Source organism: Lathamus discolor, chromosome 1, assembly GCF_037157495.1.
Source record: "Lathamus discolor isolate bLatDis1 chromosome 1, bLatDis1.hap1, whole genome shotgun sequence".
NCBI lineage: Eukaryota > Metazoa > Chordata > Aves > Psittaciformes > Psittacidae > Lathamus > Lathamus discolor.
In genome coordinates this window covers 140,255,660-140,272,927 of record NC_088884.1, presented here as the reverse complement: position 1 = coordinate 140,272,927, position 17,268 = coordinate 140,255,660, and the positions used below count along the sequence as shown (strand labels likewise).

Sequence of the window (17,268 nt, the reverse complement as noted above, 5' to 3'; positions counted from 1 at the left end):
TTTGACAGTTCCACACTGACCATTTATACAGTAGCTCACCAACCTTGGCGTAGCAGAATGCGGTACATAGTGATGCAAAGGTTTTGGTTTTTAGAAGATGCACATCTGCTTGAGGATTTTCTGTTTTAACAACAAAAATGTAAGGAAGAAAAATAGCTAAATTTGTGCTTGGGAAAATCTGGGCTTGCAACCGGTGGGTACTCGGTTCAACTCAGGACCTGCTGTGCTTCAGCCCTCTGTCTGAACCTGCCAGTTGTGACCTTAGTACCTTCCTTAGACTGATCAGTATTGCTAAACTGGCCAGACAGATCAGAGAGAGGATCTTAATGTGCCATCAACTAGGTATGTTTTTTGAGCAAGTGCCTTCAAGTGTCTTCCTGCTGCAAGAATGGTGGTGAAAATAACTTGTCTAAAGCGATTTGGTGATGGGACCTCAATTGTATGTTGTAGCAAGGCTGCTCTCTGTGACTGGGTACCAAGGTGATATGGTTAACTTGTAAATGTTGTGAAAATAAAGCACTGAACAATGTGTGTGTGTTTCAGCTGATGAAGAAGCTGATGGGTTCTGTGTTGCTCCTCTAACACTTGTCCTGCCATTGTGGTTTTCATATGTTTCTCAGGGATGACTGCAATACAAATGTATTTTTAAATATAGTTTTAAAGATTTAATGTCCAGACTGATCCATTCAGCAAGATTTCTGATGGTTTAAGTTATCCGTTTTTAACCTGAGACATGGCTGGAGCCGGGTAGGATTGACAGAGCAAGAAAGCATGGGACTGGAGTTGTAGGGGAGTGCCAGGGGAAAGTGCAGGTTAGTGTTTTCTCCCATGCAGACTTTTGCCCCTGGGCCGTAGCACCAGGTCCTGGTGTAAAATGGCAGAGTTTCTGTTTGCCTGTATTTCAACAAAAATCTATCAGAGGTCACAAGACTTTACATATCAAGATATATGCTCTATGTGAGTCTAAATCGGCATAGACAGTTTTGTCGTGTGTGTATTGACCTGTGTAGGAAGTGGTGCATTCAGTTACTTTTCTGAGAAGCAGGGAGGGATAGTAATTGTGTGAGTGAAGGTGACCACTGAGACACTCTGCATAAACAGTGCGGCTTCTCAGGCAGGTTAGTGGCAGTCAGTAGTTTGGCATCTGGGCTGTTGCTCTAGATCAGGCAATACATCAGAAGCAGCTAGTTTTCTCTGGAAGAAGTATCTCTTTGGCACGTTCTGCAGTGAGCAAGTCCTGGGGGTTTTGGTGCCACACTGTTTAGAGCTGTTTCTGACAGGAGGTAAACATTTTAATAATAGAGACCTTTCTTCCTCAGGCTTTTCCATCTTGTCCCTTCCCATTTCCTCCCTCTTCAGACTCCAACTGGTAACCTAAAATGTTGTTTATTCCCTGCTCCTTTCCTTCCTCTCATTTTATCCTTTTCCCATATTTCACAGGGAAGCCTGTACAAGCCATTTTGAAGATTTATTTAGAATGGGCTTTGGCATTTGAGGTTTCCATTAAGACCTCTTTATTTTACTTCTGTTATTGTGTGTAGCTTTTGATCTTCACCTGCAATATTGGTTAAGGTGCCTGATATATTCCCATTTGAGTAATAAAGAAAACAAGATGCTTAGCTGATATATCCTTTTTCTCCTGAAAAGAATAAGCATATAGATGATTGAAATCAAAGCAGAGCTACAGTATTTGGTAAGAAGTGCTCTGACTGGAACCCCCCCCCCCCAAAAAAAAAAAAAAAAAAAAAAAAAAACGCAAAAAAAACCACAACAAAAAATGCCAAAAAAAAAAAAATTAAGTAAATAGAAATCCTAAGCTGCCTGTTGCAGTGGCTGAATGGAAAAGAATAGTTCTATAAGGTTGTTGCTGTGTGAGGATAAAAGGTTAGTGCATTTTGGGGGAAAAGAAGTAATATTTGTTTTCCATCTGTGAAATAAAATTGCAGGTTATAGAAAGGGAGAGGTGAGGTTTTTTCCTTGCCATTCTGCGCAAAAAGTGAATTGCTTGTGTATAATAGTATATTCTTTCATCATTTGTGTTTGGGACACAATAGTGTTAAATTCTGCTGTAAGCAGAAGACAGGACTAGTACAGTGATTCCAGGGTTCCAGAGTTTTTAACTGCAAGAAGATGAAGAAAATACCTGAAACACCAAAACAATGTTATTCCCATTGGGTTTGTTGCCACTCCCAATTATGGTGGTGTTGAAGATACAGGGATTCCAAGTGTGTAATAACACAAGTACAATTCAGGACAAGTTGAACAGAAGCTCTGTTAAATGTGGTCATAGAGAATACTTAGAATAGCATCTCCCCTTCTGCTCCCCTGCTCTCTCCAAGGGATTGCAGAAACCCAACCTGTATACTGTTCTGGAGAAAAAAAGAAAGCCGTGAGGAAAAATGATCATTTCAGTGTTAACAAAGCCAGGTGTCCACTCCGTGGAGGGATGCACTCCTTAACGAGCCTGCAAAATGCCACAGTCCTAAGAAGGAATCCAGCAGTAAATAACATGATACTATGGAGAGATGACTCTTGGTGGAGCCTGTATGAGTGGCATACCTTGTGTTGTCTTAGCTCAGAAGTAGGGAGCTGGAAACCATCACAGACTGTTAGTTTTTAGCTGAAAGGAATATTCTTTTAGGTAGGATAAACCTCTTAGCCAGACCTCTCAAATATTAAATATTAATCATTTTACCACCACAGTAAGCTGCCAGAAGAGTCAGTTCTTGAATGGAGACCGTGTCAACACAAAGAGAGATTGCTCTTTTCAGTAGTGGCTATGCTTGTTTCTAAAGAGTTTTAAATTATCATAGACATCTTTATTTCTCTTCAAAGATCTTTATTTTGAAGTGAGAATCTTGACCTGAAGATTTCCTTCCCAATGGTTGGGACTGGTTGAATTTTCCTTTGGATAAAAGGCATAAGGGTTTTCTCTTGGGGGAAAGGTGGTAAAGAAACAGTGCTTGTTGCAACAGGATTTTATAATTAAAATTTCCTTCTTTTAGGGGCTTAGTAATTTTCTGGAATATTCTAACAATGAGCAACGTCAGCACTTCTCATAACGTGTTCACAGATGGTGAGGAACTGCGTTTAGGGGAGTTGCTAATCTTTGGACACTGAAAAGTGTTCAACTGGGGTATCACTGGTCTAATGATGTTTTTCATGATGAGGTGGGTTTTTTTGGGCTCCCTTCTTATTTGTATTCTTACATTTATATTTTATGAAGACCTCTGTTCTCAGCACCATATGCAAGGATGGCATTTGATTTGAAGTACAGTTGTAGAAAAATAGACAACCCACCCATAAAATATATGTCTTTTCTCACTTGCCTGCAGTGCAGAAACTGCAGGACTGTTCTTCCCAAGCTACAAGCTGTAGTGATACCCAGATGCCTTCTGGGTTTCTGCTCTCAGGCCCTTACAGGCACGACCTGCCTCTAGGCAATGGGGTCAAACTGATGTGACAATTCACCCAGAGCCTGTCAAGACTGATGTAATATAGATCAATTTAGGATAGAAAATAAATATTACTGAGGCACTGTACTATGGGTATTTTTCCTCCTAGTCTTCTTCATTTCAGTGGTAGAACTTTGGGCGCACACATGTGTTTTCAGGAGGGGAGAAAGGGGAGAGTCTTCTTTTCCAGCCACATTGAAATCCTTATGTGCTGGGACAAGTGTTTGATAATCTGGATTTTGTGACTTGCCACTCATAAATACTCCTCTCTTGCAACAGGTTGCTGAATGCAATAAAGCCAGGATTGGTAAAAAAGATCAATAGACTACCGACCCCCATTGCAGGTTTGGTAAGTATATAAAATGAAAAATCTTTCAGTGCTTCTTTTGCTGTGTAATTTGACTGTGTAATTCAGATAGCAATTATTTTTGTAAATTGAATTCTTCTAACCTACTAAACTCAGTCCCTCTGAAATCTCTGTGTAGTTACCTTAAAACTTGCCAGTCTTTTTTTCAGGAGAGGGCAGTGTTCAAGAGACAAGAGTATATTTTTAGAGGTTTTCTCGGTTATATGTCATCTCCCAGCTGTGGTGATAGCTTTAGACAGACTGGAAAGTGTGTTAGAAGCCATCACCACAAAAAGATTTTTTTTGGAAAGAAAACTTCTTGTATATTTTGTCTCATTTTCTGTTTCCCCAAAATACCACAGTCTGCAGATAACATTCATTGCAGAACTGTCTAGGGAACTGTTTTATGTTGACTTTAAGGGCAGAGTAAAAGTTGGCTAAAATCTGTTATAAGCAAGGAAGACCACAGAGGACGTGCTGACAGCCCGTGGGCTCTCAGTGGCGCCGGGTGCTCAAGAGGTCACTTCAAGGGGTAGCACAGTCCTGTGCCTGCCGCTGGGAGGAAGGTGGGGGTGTCAGCGGGCATTTGGTCTAACAGGGTTAGCCATGTAGAAACATGGCTGTATTGATTTTCCCTTGCGATGTGGCTGGGAATAAAAGTACCCTTGAGCATGTGGAAAGTGGCCATTCTCAATTTAGACTAATGACATACTCACATACATGGCTCCTTCCTGTTTGGGCATTACTGACATTGTAGTTTAGTTGTGTAAGATTCAGAGTGTATTACTTGCTGATAGCTGAGGTTAATGTTCCTTTATATGAACCACATTAAAATGTTTCAGTGTATTAGAAACCTTGTTACATTCATTTTTTAATTGGTTCTGTAATGTTTAATAGCCTTTAAGGCTATTCAACCCTGTAGATTGACAGGCATATTTCTGCCTGAGTACTATCTAGTATTAGGATTTAAGTTGTGATCCCAACCATCCTTTCTCTTAAGTTTCTTTGTGTGCCTTTGTTTTGCCCCTAAAACCCATCTAGTTTTATTCCTACACAGTCTTATTTGAAATGAGTATTTGACATAAACAGCTGCAAAAGATACCAGTAGTGCAGTTTTCTTTTCCTTGGCTCCCTTTCAGGAAAGACTCGATTTTTGTTATGACTGTTTAAAGAGGATGATATTCAATTACATTGTTTTTTTTCCTATTCATATGTAAAATCCCAAAGGTAAGGTGGTTGTAGTAGGAAGAACATAGAAAAAGTCATGATGTGTTTGCAGTTTTTTCATTCCTTGAGATGAATCTCTCTTGCAAGATGTGTATTTTCAAACCATTGCCAAAAAGAACCCAACCGGTTTTCAGGCTATTAATGACACAGTAGATCCTTTTTTGTGTTGGACAGTGACATTTTTATTTCTGTACCTGTGTCCTCTACTTACCTTTAGTAATTACTTTGCTAAATAACAAAAGTTCACTGGTGCTTCTGGCTTCTTGACATTACCAGTGGGTGTTTTTAACTGTTCTGTGAATAAATGGCTCCTAGCAAAGCAGGCCATCCAAATATCCCCTTGCTTTTGAAGGTGTCTAGTTCCATAGCTGCTGACCTTTGTTGCCAATTTTTACTTACAGTGGTGAATGGCTGTTTTAAGGATTGCATGTGAATTTAAATAATCAAGTGTTCTAATCTGTTATGTGTATTTATGGTGAACTGTTTTAAAGTACAGACATCAACAGTATGTTTGAGTGCAGTGTGTATCTTTCTTTTTTCCTCTTACCTTTACTTTATCTGTGTGTCTAAAAGAAAAATATTACAGTATTGATGCTGTAGTCCAGAAGCAGTTACACCTCCTAGTTAGTTGACCACATATGAGGAACATTCCTTTATTTATTGCGAGTTTTTCTTTATTATCTTAGCCTTGGTTGGCTTGACATAGTATATAGTTACTTCTTTCCAGTTATTTCACCCCAGTGAGTGTGATTTCCTCTAGTAGACATAGAAATCCTGTGAAAGCTTCAGTACCTTTTCTACCTTGTGTGAGATACATGCTTTTGCACTCCTAGGTTCTGCCTAAAAAATGTAACTTAATCATTCTAACAGAATTAATTAATTAATTTATTTATTCATTCATTTGCTGCTAGAATAACTATTTAGTTCACTAGCAGAGACAATGGGTAGGTTTTTACAGAGTTGGAGCTAAAACTTATGAGTAATTGTGACGTACTCAAAGTGCCTTTTGTTTTATATTAAACCTCTAGAGACAAAACCAGTCATACATTATCTAGCTCCACAAAATGTCTACTTGAGTGTAATTCTCCAGATGATACTCTACTTTTCTCCTTTGTTATTGTAAGGACAAATAAAGTATGCTATATTCAAGGAAAGTAACAGTAAACTTGAAGCATGTATTGGAGGCATGCTGAGGTGTTTAGCTAAGTGTTATGAGGTGTAAAAATTTTTGCCTGTGTTTCACGTTTGAGTGACTTCTCATAACTCTGCTGTGAAGTATTATGTATAACTGGCCTAGTGTTGACAGATTGAATTCTGGAAACTTTTCCGAGTGTTTAAAGCTAAATGAATCTGCAGTTATTGTGAAGTTCTTACCGGTGACTTCCTCATGTGGTTTGAGAGGGAGCATTATTTACAGGCCTTTTGTATACCAGAACACCAGTCATGTAAGCAAAACTTATTGGTTTTAGTCTTGTAGTGTTAAAGTAAGGACTGGAGGATCTGCAAACCACTATACTGAGCACAAGCCATATAAATGCACAAAGATGATCTTTGTCTAGTTGCAAGTCGAAGTCAGGATGTAGATTGTATGCAGCATTACATATAGAATTACATATGTTCAGCTTTGCAGGCTTGTTTGTAATTTGCTTTGATCTCCAGAAGTGCTGACTGCTGCTTTTATCACAGCAGAAATGATACATTGCTTTAATGAAATAAAAGGTAGGACCAACGGCTTGGTATTCAGACTTACAGTGAGTATTAAATTTGATGAAATGCTTTCTCATTCCTGTTCAGTATTCACTAATCCAGAAAGCTAGTGCTCCCACCAAAAAGCAAACACAAAACACCCAAAGAATATAATAAACCTAGGCAGGAGTAACAGGCTTTGCTGAAAGAGCTGTGCTGCCAGAAGAAGTTTTCTCATGTGAGAAACTGATACTGAACATCTTTATTTTAAGACTGTCAGCTTTCCAGAAGCATCATTTCATGTATTTAATTATGCAAGGCTGGAAAAGTATTTTGGCTTAGTTATTAATTTAAAAGACCATCTGAAGCTGCAGAAGTTTTACAACCATAGATTGTTAGAGTACAAGGAATATAATTAATGTATAAGTGATTTTTACGAAACCAACAATTTTTTTAGTGAGTTGCTTTTGCTTTCTTTCATTTTGTATGACATTCATAGTGGGCAGAACTAATTCGTTAGGTTTCTACTAATTACATTTTTATATAACTATGCCTTATATATATAATTCTATAGAAATAGAAGATTTCCAGCATCGTCATAGGTAAGCTTTGCTCTATAATGCTAACCACTGTATGTTGACTATCTTTAAAAAAAAAGTTCTAGTTTTTGTTTCCTGTCCCTGAATAATGTCACTCTGTGAGAAAAGAAAAGGTTCTGCCTTATCTTTTGTTTGACAGGGTTTAGGAGAGTTTATAGCATTACTTCAGTTCCTTGAACAATCCCCACAGGAGCTCAGACACTTACTTCAGAGGCTGTGTGAAAGAATCTCACATATAATAGTAGGAAGTAGTCAAGACAAAGTTGGAGGCCTGAACTTTAGCTTGGATCTTGGCTCGTGTTTCAGCACTGCTGAATAAAAATCTGTTTACTGTGACATCCAGTTTTCAGCTTGTGTACGGTAATCAACTTTATGACATTGGTATGATTTAGCAATAGAAAAAAATAGCTCTGCAAAAGTCACCTGGTTTCATGGTTGTTGCACCAGGATGAACAGAACTGTAGTGTGCTGTTTAAAAAAGTTGGCTCCTTTGAAAACAAGGTGGGTTTTCTCCGTGATTATTTTCCTAGGAAGTTTCTCTTGGCAAAGTGTTCCCTGGGAACTTGGTATGAACCTTATTAAGAATAGCTACCTGTCTGCTGGTGCTGCTGATTTGCTTGTATGCTGTACTGTTACGTGAATTCAAGTATTTTTTTTGACAATGCAGTATCCCAAAGAGTTTTCAGCATCATATTAGCTTTCAGAACTCGTTCTTCTAATTAGATTCAGCAAAGGAGATCTTTTTCCTTCCTGCAGATATGAACCTGAAAATAAAATTACAAGACCCAAACATAGCATAGTATATTTCACAGAATTAAAAATAGAGAAGATAAAGATATTAATTTAACTGATTAACTGATGTGCATTATTTTTATCACTCTTTGCACTCATATGTCAGTTATTACTTTTTTTTTTCCCCTTAAAAAATCATCTTGGCATCATTCCATTTTACTTTTCACTCTCCCTTTAATTCATTGTAGTACTTTCTGGAAAGAGCCTGCTCCTACTGTAATATCTAGATTCATAATATGATAATTTCTGTTTCATTATTTTGTACTTCTTGCAGCTGGACAAGTTCATTTGCCAGCACAATTGTAACCATAAAAAAAAGTCTTGTGTAAGTTGTGGCATACATGAAGTAAATGAAAGCAAAGTCTCCTAACTGTCTAAAACCAGTAAGTTCCTGGCACTCACATTCAAAAAGCATTTTTCTGAATCCTGATGGAAAGCGAAGTGTCAATATCACAGCAAAATGCTGTGCAAACCATTTTGCCATGGTTTCTGTGGGTCTTGCTAGCTGAATGGTAATTGGTTTCTCTACATCTCCTGTGCCTGCCTTTGGTTCTGATGTCGAATGCTGAATTTAAATGATACTTAGGCTCTGGTCAGTGGTTCAGAACAGCACTGTGTACTTTGACTCATCACATACTGTAATATATATTGAATCCCTTGGCTAAAACAATAATATCCTTAGAAGAATATGGTTTATATCATTGTGTCCATGTATGTTTGGGTTTTTTACCCCCCAAGCTTTCTAGACTCTGCCTTCAAATTCATTCTTTTTTTAGATTTCCTTGCCTATTTCTTCTGGTGTCACCTGAGCTGGACAGAGATATCTTACAAAATTCCTGTTTAGTGAATTTAGCTGCATGCTGTACTCACAAACATTTCTAATTCATGAAGGATATGAAAGTAAACTAGCAGGTGTTTCCTAACCAGGCTGTTTGTAAACAGAGTCTGTGTGGAGCAATCTACAGTGATGCTGTAGTTAACTCATCACTGAAAAGGAAAACAGACATCAGTTCAAATTTGGCAGGAAGCATAGAGAAAGCAGCAGTGGTGAGAAAAAATGAGATGCAAACCAATAAAACCTGAAATTTTACATTGAAATTCAGCCAGAATTCAAGTTTTTTATTACTTCCAATTAACCATGGTAATGCTGTCCAGAATGAATTGCTCTCCTCTAATTTAGAAGAAAAGCTAGTGAGTCAAATGCAAGATACAGTGCTGGCATCTCATTTAGCATTGTATTGGTTCAAATGGATGTGCTTGCTCTGGTGTTTGGTTTGGCTCCTAAACTCTCATACTTTTGATGCTGGAAATTAATCATCAATGTGACAGTAAGCCTATGTGCTGGAGATGTGCTGCGCTTGGATTCAGCCTGTGTTGCCCAGTCTTCACAGTCTGAACTTTTACCTGGTGCATGGATGTAAGAGAGACTGGGATAATAGGAAACTAATAAAAAAACACAACTTATCAAGGAAAACAAACCAACCAACCAAATAAAACCCAAAGGGAGGTAAGTGAGATCACCTTGTTTGCTTTTGATTTTCTGAGCTGCATTTAGCTATAATGCATCCCCTCAGAGAAGTGAGTTGAGCCAGCTCATAGTAATCTTTGTGTTCATCATAGCACTCTGACTCGTGAGCTGTCCTTAACATCCATGAGTAGTCCCTTCTGTCCTCAGTTACCAGCTGGAGTGTTGTGTTTATGATGACTGGAGGTGAAAATTGAGAGTGATACCTCTTTGCTTCTGAATTGGCTGTTATTGGTCCCTCCCAGGTTTCTGTGTGCTTCATGCACCCCCGGCCCAATCCAGCACTCAGCATGGGCTTCTGCAGACCAACTTCACTGCTGGCCTTAAAGTCTCTTCTTCTTCTGGATGCTTTCTTGGCTGCAGGGCTAACACTGCACCCAAGCTAAGCTGTTTGTTAGCTGGCACCACTACTCTTCATACTAAGGATACTGTCCCATTCTGCCAGTGTCCAGGAATTTGCTTGTTGTTAAAAGCTGAAGTCTCATTTAGCATCCAGAACACCCAGAACAGTTTCCTTATTGGCTCAGATGTCACCAGCCAAGATGGGTTAGGGTTTGCAGGACACGCTTGAAGGACAGCTGTGAACCATAGCTGCTGTGGACAGATGCGAACATTGTCATGTTGTTGAGACCCGTTCCCAAGCTAGACTGGTTAGGATTCAAAAGTGCAGCAGTTTCACAGTCAGTTTAAACTGTGCCCTGAGCCTGCTGAGCTCTGCTGCTGAGAATGTCATGACTTGGTTTGGTCAAATGCTAATGATATGTGTAAGCTCTTTGTGGCAAGGATCATCTGCTAGTCTCTTTTCGTCTAACACCTCACCCCATGAATCCTGCTCCGTGGCCAGAACTGCTAGACAGTATGCTAATGCAAATAATAAATAACACTTACAAAAATATCACAGGCATTCCTGTGTCGTTCGCAGTCTCGTTTTAAACTGTTCTCCCAACTTGAGTCTTCAATGGCTTTATTCACATTGAATAACTTAAAATGTTAACATGCAAAGGCAGAGGTAAAGGGAACCTTTTCGATGTTAAAGCCAAGGGAGGATGGTCACTGCACAGTATCTCCTCTTCGAATTTTTTTTTTTTCACTTTACATGGGCACTGTTTTGTTGCCCAGCCTTGAGAAGGAAAAGCCAGCTACCATGCTTTAGAAAGAAGTACTTATTTAAAGTAAACCGTCTACCTGGTCTGGGGGCTGTCAGGTGACTGCACAAAGACGTTATTTATAGAACCATATAAATAAAGGCTTATGTAAAATGGTTTACTTTCTTTTTTTTATGGACATAGGAGGTTTAAAGGAGTGAAGGGTTCCAGGGATAACATTTTAAAATGGCGAAAAGAAAGACACTGCTGCTGCTGAAGCCCTAATGCTAGGCAGCTGGAATGTTAACTTGCATTTATCGTGGCATTAACCTTTACTGTAAATGACCAGTCTTTCCTCTGGTTGGGCAAGGCAGCTGGCTTCCGGGAGGAGTTCACTTTTTACCCATGAAAAATGCATGTTGGCCACTGGATTAAGTTTTAGATAAGATTTCAGATTCTAAAGTGTCCTCCTGCAAATTCATCCATGAGTTGCGTCATATTGGTTTACTGATTCTGGTTGAGTGAGTATTTCAGAAATGGCAATTACTTTTCATGAGTAATCTCTAAGTATCTGCAAGTATCAGAAAAAATAATAGTTCAGCAAACAAAATGGCTATGTAACTTAGGCCTACACTAAATGAAGAATCCAGTGCCTTTCTTCGTCTGTTGTCTTAGAAATGAAGGGCCTCCTGAGCAGAATGACTTAAACTCTCAGGACAAACCCCGTTGTGGAGCCTTATGCCTTCTCTTAATAGTTGGGCAAATACCACATGCTCTGGAGGCGTGTGCCACCTTCTGGAGTTTTCAGTGGAGGAACTGGATGCCCTGAGGCTGCAACTGTGTCACCTGAATGTGGCTCTGTTGGAGTTGTACCCAGACACCTGCAATCTGCGAGTAACTTTTGTTGCAAAATTGATTTGTTTTCCAATGAGGTTATAAAAAGAAGGGCTGAGATAGTGTGCTGCATGTGTGTAGACGAGCACACATAAAATAAGCAGAAATACAGCTATCCATGCCTTGAGGCTAAAAGAACTACCAGCTTTTGTCCCTAACTAAAACTAGACCTGAGGCTATGGTTGCTTTCAGCTTCTGTGAATTAGACTTACCTCCACCTTCTAAAGGCCTCTGTGCAGACACACATAGCATGGGGAATAGACAAAGGGGAGTTAGAGAGATGCTCATGTCTGCAGGGCTATGATCTTACTGGCATCACGGAGATGTGGTGGGATGGCTCCTATGACTGGAGTGTTGGAATGGAAGGATATAGGCTCAGTGAAGGACTGGCATGGGAGATGATGATAGCCTATTGATCAGGATTAAAGTGAGGGCAGAGACAGGTGGCACTGTAATGGGGGTCACCTACAGGCTGCCTGACCAGGAAGACTAAGTGGACGAAGCTCTCTATAGATAGATAGGAACATCCTCATGTTTGCAAGCCTTGGTTTTCATGGGGGACTTCAACCCACCCCTATATCTGTTGGAGGGACAACACAGCAGAGCATAAACAATCCAGTAGGGGCCTGGAATGTGCGGATGACAACTTCCATCTCCAGCTCACTACCCTGGTCTTCAGGCGAAGAGACTTTGACCTCTTCAGGTATCTGCTTGGGATAAAGTTCTGGAGAAAGGAGAAGCCCAAGAAAGCTGGTTAATATTCAAGGATCACTTTCTCCAAGCTTAGGAGAAGAAGTCAGGTCAAAAAGCCAGGAGGCTTGCGTGGATGAACAAGGAGCTCTTGGACAAACTTCAGCACAAAAAGGAAGTGTACAGAGGGTGAAAGCAAGGGTAGGTAGCCTTGGAGGAATTCAGAGAAATTGTCCAAGCAGCCAGGGATCAATCAGGTTAGGAAAGCTGAAGCCTCTATAGAATTAAACCTGGCCAGGGACACCAAGGGCAACAAGAAAAGCTTGTATAGGTATGTTGGTGACAAAACTAGTGAAAATGTGGGCCTTCTTCAGAAGGAAATGTCCTGTCTCCATGTCCTGGTTACACAGGACATGGAGAAGGCTGAGGTATGTAGTGACGTTTTTGCCTCAGTCTTAACCAGCAAGGACTCCAGCCACTTAGTGCTTAGCCACCAGCAAGTGCTTCAGCTTATATAGGTGCATAAGGAATTGGCTGGATGGTCACACACAAAGATTTGCGGTCAACAGCCCATTGTTCAGGTGAAGACCAGTAACAAGTGGTGTCCCTCAGGTTGGTGTTGGGACTGATCTTGTTCAACTTCTTTGTTGGTGACATGGACAGTGGGATTGAGTGTGCCCTCAGCAAGTTTGCCAACAGCACTAAGTTATGTGGTTCAGTTGATATGCTGGAGGGAAGGGATGCCATCCAGAGGGACCTTGACACGCTTGAGAGGTGGGCCAGTGCCAACCTCGTGAAGTTTAACCAAGCCAAGTGCAAGGTCCTGCACCTGGGTCGGGGCAATCACTAGAGTAAATACAGACTGGGGAGAGACTGGATTCAGAGCAGCCCTGGGGAGAGGAACCTGGGGGTGTTTGTTGATGAGAAGCTCAACATGACTCAGCATGTGCAGCTACAGCCCAGAAACCAACCATATGCTGGGCTGCATCAAAAGGAGTGTGCCCAGTGGGCTGGGGGTGTTGCTTCAGCCCCTCTGCTCTCATGAGACCCCACCTGGAGCACTGCATTCAGCTCTGGGGCCCCCAACACAAGAAGGATTGTTAGAGCAAGTCCAGAGAAGGGCCACGAAGATGATCAGAGGCTGGAGAACTTCTCCTATGAAGACAGGCTGAGAGAATTGGAGCTGTTCATCCTGGAGAAGAGAAGGCTCTAGGAAAGTTCAAAGGAAAAAAGAGTCTTATAAAAAATGGAAGCAAGGACAGGCGGCCTGGGTAGAGTACAGGGATGTTGTTCGGGAAGCTAGGGACCAGGTTAGGAAGGCTCAGGCCCAGTTAGAATTAAACCTAGCCAGGGATGTTAAGGATAACAGGAAGGGATTCTACAGGTACGTAGTAAATAAAAAACAGTCTAGGGACAACATAGGCCCCCTGAGGAAGCTTTCGGGGGAACTGGCTACACAGGATTTGGAGAAGGCTGAGGTTCTGAATGACTTCTTTGCCTCGGTCTTCACTGGCAAAGGCTCTGACTGCACCAACCAAGTCTTGGAAGGTAGACGCAGGGACTGTGAGAATGAAGACATTGGGCCCACTGTGGGAGAGGATCTGGTTCGAGACCATCTTAAAAATCTGAATGCGCACAAGTCCGTGGGACCTGATGGAATCCATCCATGGGTCCTGAAGGAGCTGGCGAATGAAGTTGCTAAGCCACTGGCCATCATATTTGAAAAATCATGGCAGTCAGGTGAAGTTCCCGACGACTGGAAAAGGGAAATATAACCCCCATTTTCAAGAAGGGGAAAATGGAAGACCCAGGGAATTACAGGCCAGTCAGTCTCACCTCTGTGCCTGGTAAAATCTTGGAGCACATTCTCCTGGATGGCATGCTAAGGCACATGAAAAGCAACAAGGTGCTTGGTGACAGCCAGCATGGCTTCACTAAGGGGAAATCCTGCCTGACCAATTTGGTGGCCTTCTGTGATGGGGCTACGGAACTGATGGACAAGGGTAGAGCAGTTGATGTCATCTACCTGGACTTGTGCAAAGCGTTTGACACTGTCCCACACGACATCCTTCTCTCTAAATTGGAGAGACATCAATTTGATGGATGGACCACTCGGTGGATAAAGAACTGGCTGGATGGCCACACACAAAGAGTTGTGGTCAATGGCTCAATGTCCGGCTGGAGACCAGTAATGAGTGGTGTCCCTCAGGGATCTCTGTTGGGACCGGTCTTGTTTAACATCTTTGTCGCTGACATGGACAGTGGGATTGAGTGCGCCCTCAGCAAGTTTGCCGATGACACCAAGCTGTGTGGTCCGGTTGATATGCTGGAGGGAAGGAATGCCATCCAGAGGGACCTTGACACGCTTGTGAGGTGGGCTGGTGCCAGCCTTATGAAGTTCAACCATGACAAGTGCAAGGTCCTACACCTGGGTCGGAGCAATCCCAGGCACAGCTACAGATTGGGCAGAGAAGAGATTCAGAGCAGCCCTGCAGAGAAGGACTTGGGGGTGCTGGTCAATGAGAAAATGAACATGAGCCGGCTTCAGTGTGCGCTCGCAGCCCAGAAAGCCAACCGTATCCTGGACTGCATCAAAAGGAGCGTGACCAGCAAGTCGAAGGAGGTGATCCTGCCCCTCTTCTCTGCTCTTGTGAGACCTCACCTGGAGTATTGTGTGCAGTTCTGGTGTCCTCAACATAAAAAGGACATGGAACTGCTGGAACAAGTCCAGAGGAGGGCCACGAGGATGATCAGGGGACTGGAGCACCTCCCGTGTGAAGACAGGCTGAGAAAGTTGGGGCTGTTCAGGCTGGAGAAGAGAAGGCTGCGTGGGGACCTAATAGCAGCCTTCCAGTATCTGAAGGGGGCCTATAGGGATGCTGGGGAGGGACTCTTTGTCAGGGACTGTAGTGACAGGACAAGGGGTAACGGGTTAAAACTTAAACAGGGGAAGTTTAGATTGGATGTAAGGAGGAAATTCTTTCCTGTAAGGGTGGTGAGGCACTGGAATGGGTTGCCCAGGGAGGTTGTGAGTGCTCCATCCCTGGCAGTGTTCAAGGCCAGGCTGGATGAAGCCTTGGGTGGGATGGTTTAGTGTGAGGTGTCCCTGCCCATGGCAGGGGGGTTGGAACTAGATGATCTTGAGGTCCTTTCCAACCCTAACTATTCTATGATTCTATGAAAGCTTTATAGCAACATTCTGGTACCTAAAGGGGCCTACAAGAAGTTTGGAAAGGGACTTTTTACAAGGACATGTAGCAATAGGACAAGGGGGAGTAGGTTTAAACTGCAAGAGGGTATATTCAGATTGGATAGTAGGAAGACATTCTGCACTATGAGAGTGGTAAGGCACTGGAACAGGTTGCCCAGAGAAGTTGTGGGTGCTGGTACATGATTCTACTATGTCAGCACTAGCATTCATATAGTTATTAATTAGAGTTGACAGCTGGTCAAGCTGAAAAATACCTTTCTCCTTCGTCTTGCAGCATGTAGCTGCATGAGCAGGAGTGCAGGCAGGAGGGAAGGAAGAGACTCACCAAGTCAGGGAAGATGTTATTTGATCAGTTTCTGATAAGTAGTTTCAAAACCGCAGCTGGGGAGTTTAAACTTAGATGCAATCCTTAAGTTATTGGCCGGAATTGAAGGACACTGGAACCTGGGAAAGTCTCATCCTGAAATCCCCAGCTTAAAGGTTGTCTGTGTCTAAAACTATACTTAGTAGTACTCTCACTCCCTAATTCTGGATAGGCTCTCACAGGTTGGAGTCTGTAGGTCTGTGCTATAAATACCATCTCTGATCCTCAACTGTCTTTGTCAGTGACATGTAGCCTCTGCTGCAGGGAACAGCTAGATGCCAGTATTTATTGGAGAGAGTGAGAGCTAAATTCAGTGTAAATGGGGTTGACCAGAGTAAGAATATTTGCTGTTATTTGATGCTACACTGCATTCTCACAGCATGTGAGAGGCAGGTGCTGATGCCCATAAAATCCATGTGATATGGTCTAGAGAATGTTGATAACTGGCTAACAGTAGCGCTGGAGATGTGAAAAGAGAGGGTGCCTTCCAATTAATCTGAACAGTCCCTGTGATGTGAGCAGGAACAAAAGTTTACACAGTGTGGTCAGACCAACAGATCTGCCACCTGAAAATGGGTCAGGGAGGCTTAAGCTTCCTTTACCACCTTTTCTTGTGAAAAGGGAGCAAGCATGAGTTAGTAGCAGTCTGTTATGACCCCAGCCCTTGCGCTGAAGATGGGGGCAGACGAATGCTGTCTCTAATCCCATTCCTGGCTGTGAATCAACTCAGTGAAGTCTGTTGCAGTTTGCGTCTGCTAGCAACTGTTCGTACTGTTTCTATGCTGAAAACCTTTCCGGGCAGTGTAAGTGGATTTCTGTCAGATGATGTGCATGTCACTAGCAGGAGCCTACGTGCTGAATGCAGATGATGGAACGTGTCTTGCTCCAAAGATCACATTGCAGTCATTTCCCTGGCTTAAAGCAAACAAGCAAAAAGGCAAACTAGTGGAAAACTAGTGCCTTAAAGATACGTGTGCAGTTATTTCTTTGGTTTAAGAGCCCAGTAAAATTCTGCAGTCTGATGCTCTGGTCAAGAGTTCATAGGGGCTGAATTATCTGCCACTGAATTCTCCTTGCCTTCTGCATTCCTCAGTGCTCCTGGATTGAAGCCACTTGCTTCCTGCTTGGCATGGTACTTTTCAATTATAATGTGCTTCCTCTTAAATGTCCAGAGGTCTAATGATACCATTGTAAACCTGTTAAAATTAATGCTGCAGAGGAAGCAGCTTAGTTAATTGCTTGTGCAAAAATATGGTGGTAGGCTGAACTATCTGACTGAAGCACATCAAAGCCATTAACTATTAACCTTTTGCAAGCTGAATAGTCTTGTGATACTGTGTGGAAATCTGTCCCACAGCTTAGTAGGAGAATTACACATTCATTTCTGGACAAGC

General features: G+C 42.0%; 1 protein-coding gene across 10 annotated transcripts in view; it reads left to right on the top strand.

Moving 5' to 3' along the window:
• LIMCH1 (LIM and calponin homology domains 1) overlaps window positions 1-17,268 on the top strand; it is a 182,299-nt gene that overhangs the window by 71,366 nt on the left and 93,665 nt on the right. For all 10 annotated transcript variants that reach the window (XM_065698296.1, XM_065698278.1, XM_065698286.1 and 7 more), the window contains exon 3: window positions 3,735-3,804. In XM_065698296.1, the coding sequence (XP_065554368.1) occupies window positions 3,735-3,804 (70 nt within the window). The remainder of the gene's footprint in view (window positions 1-3,734; window positions 3,805-17,268) is intronic.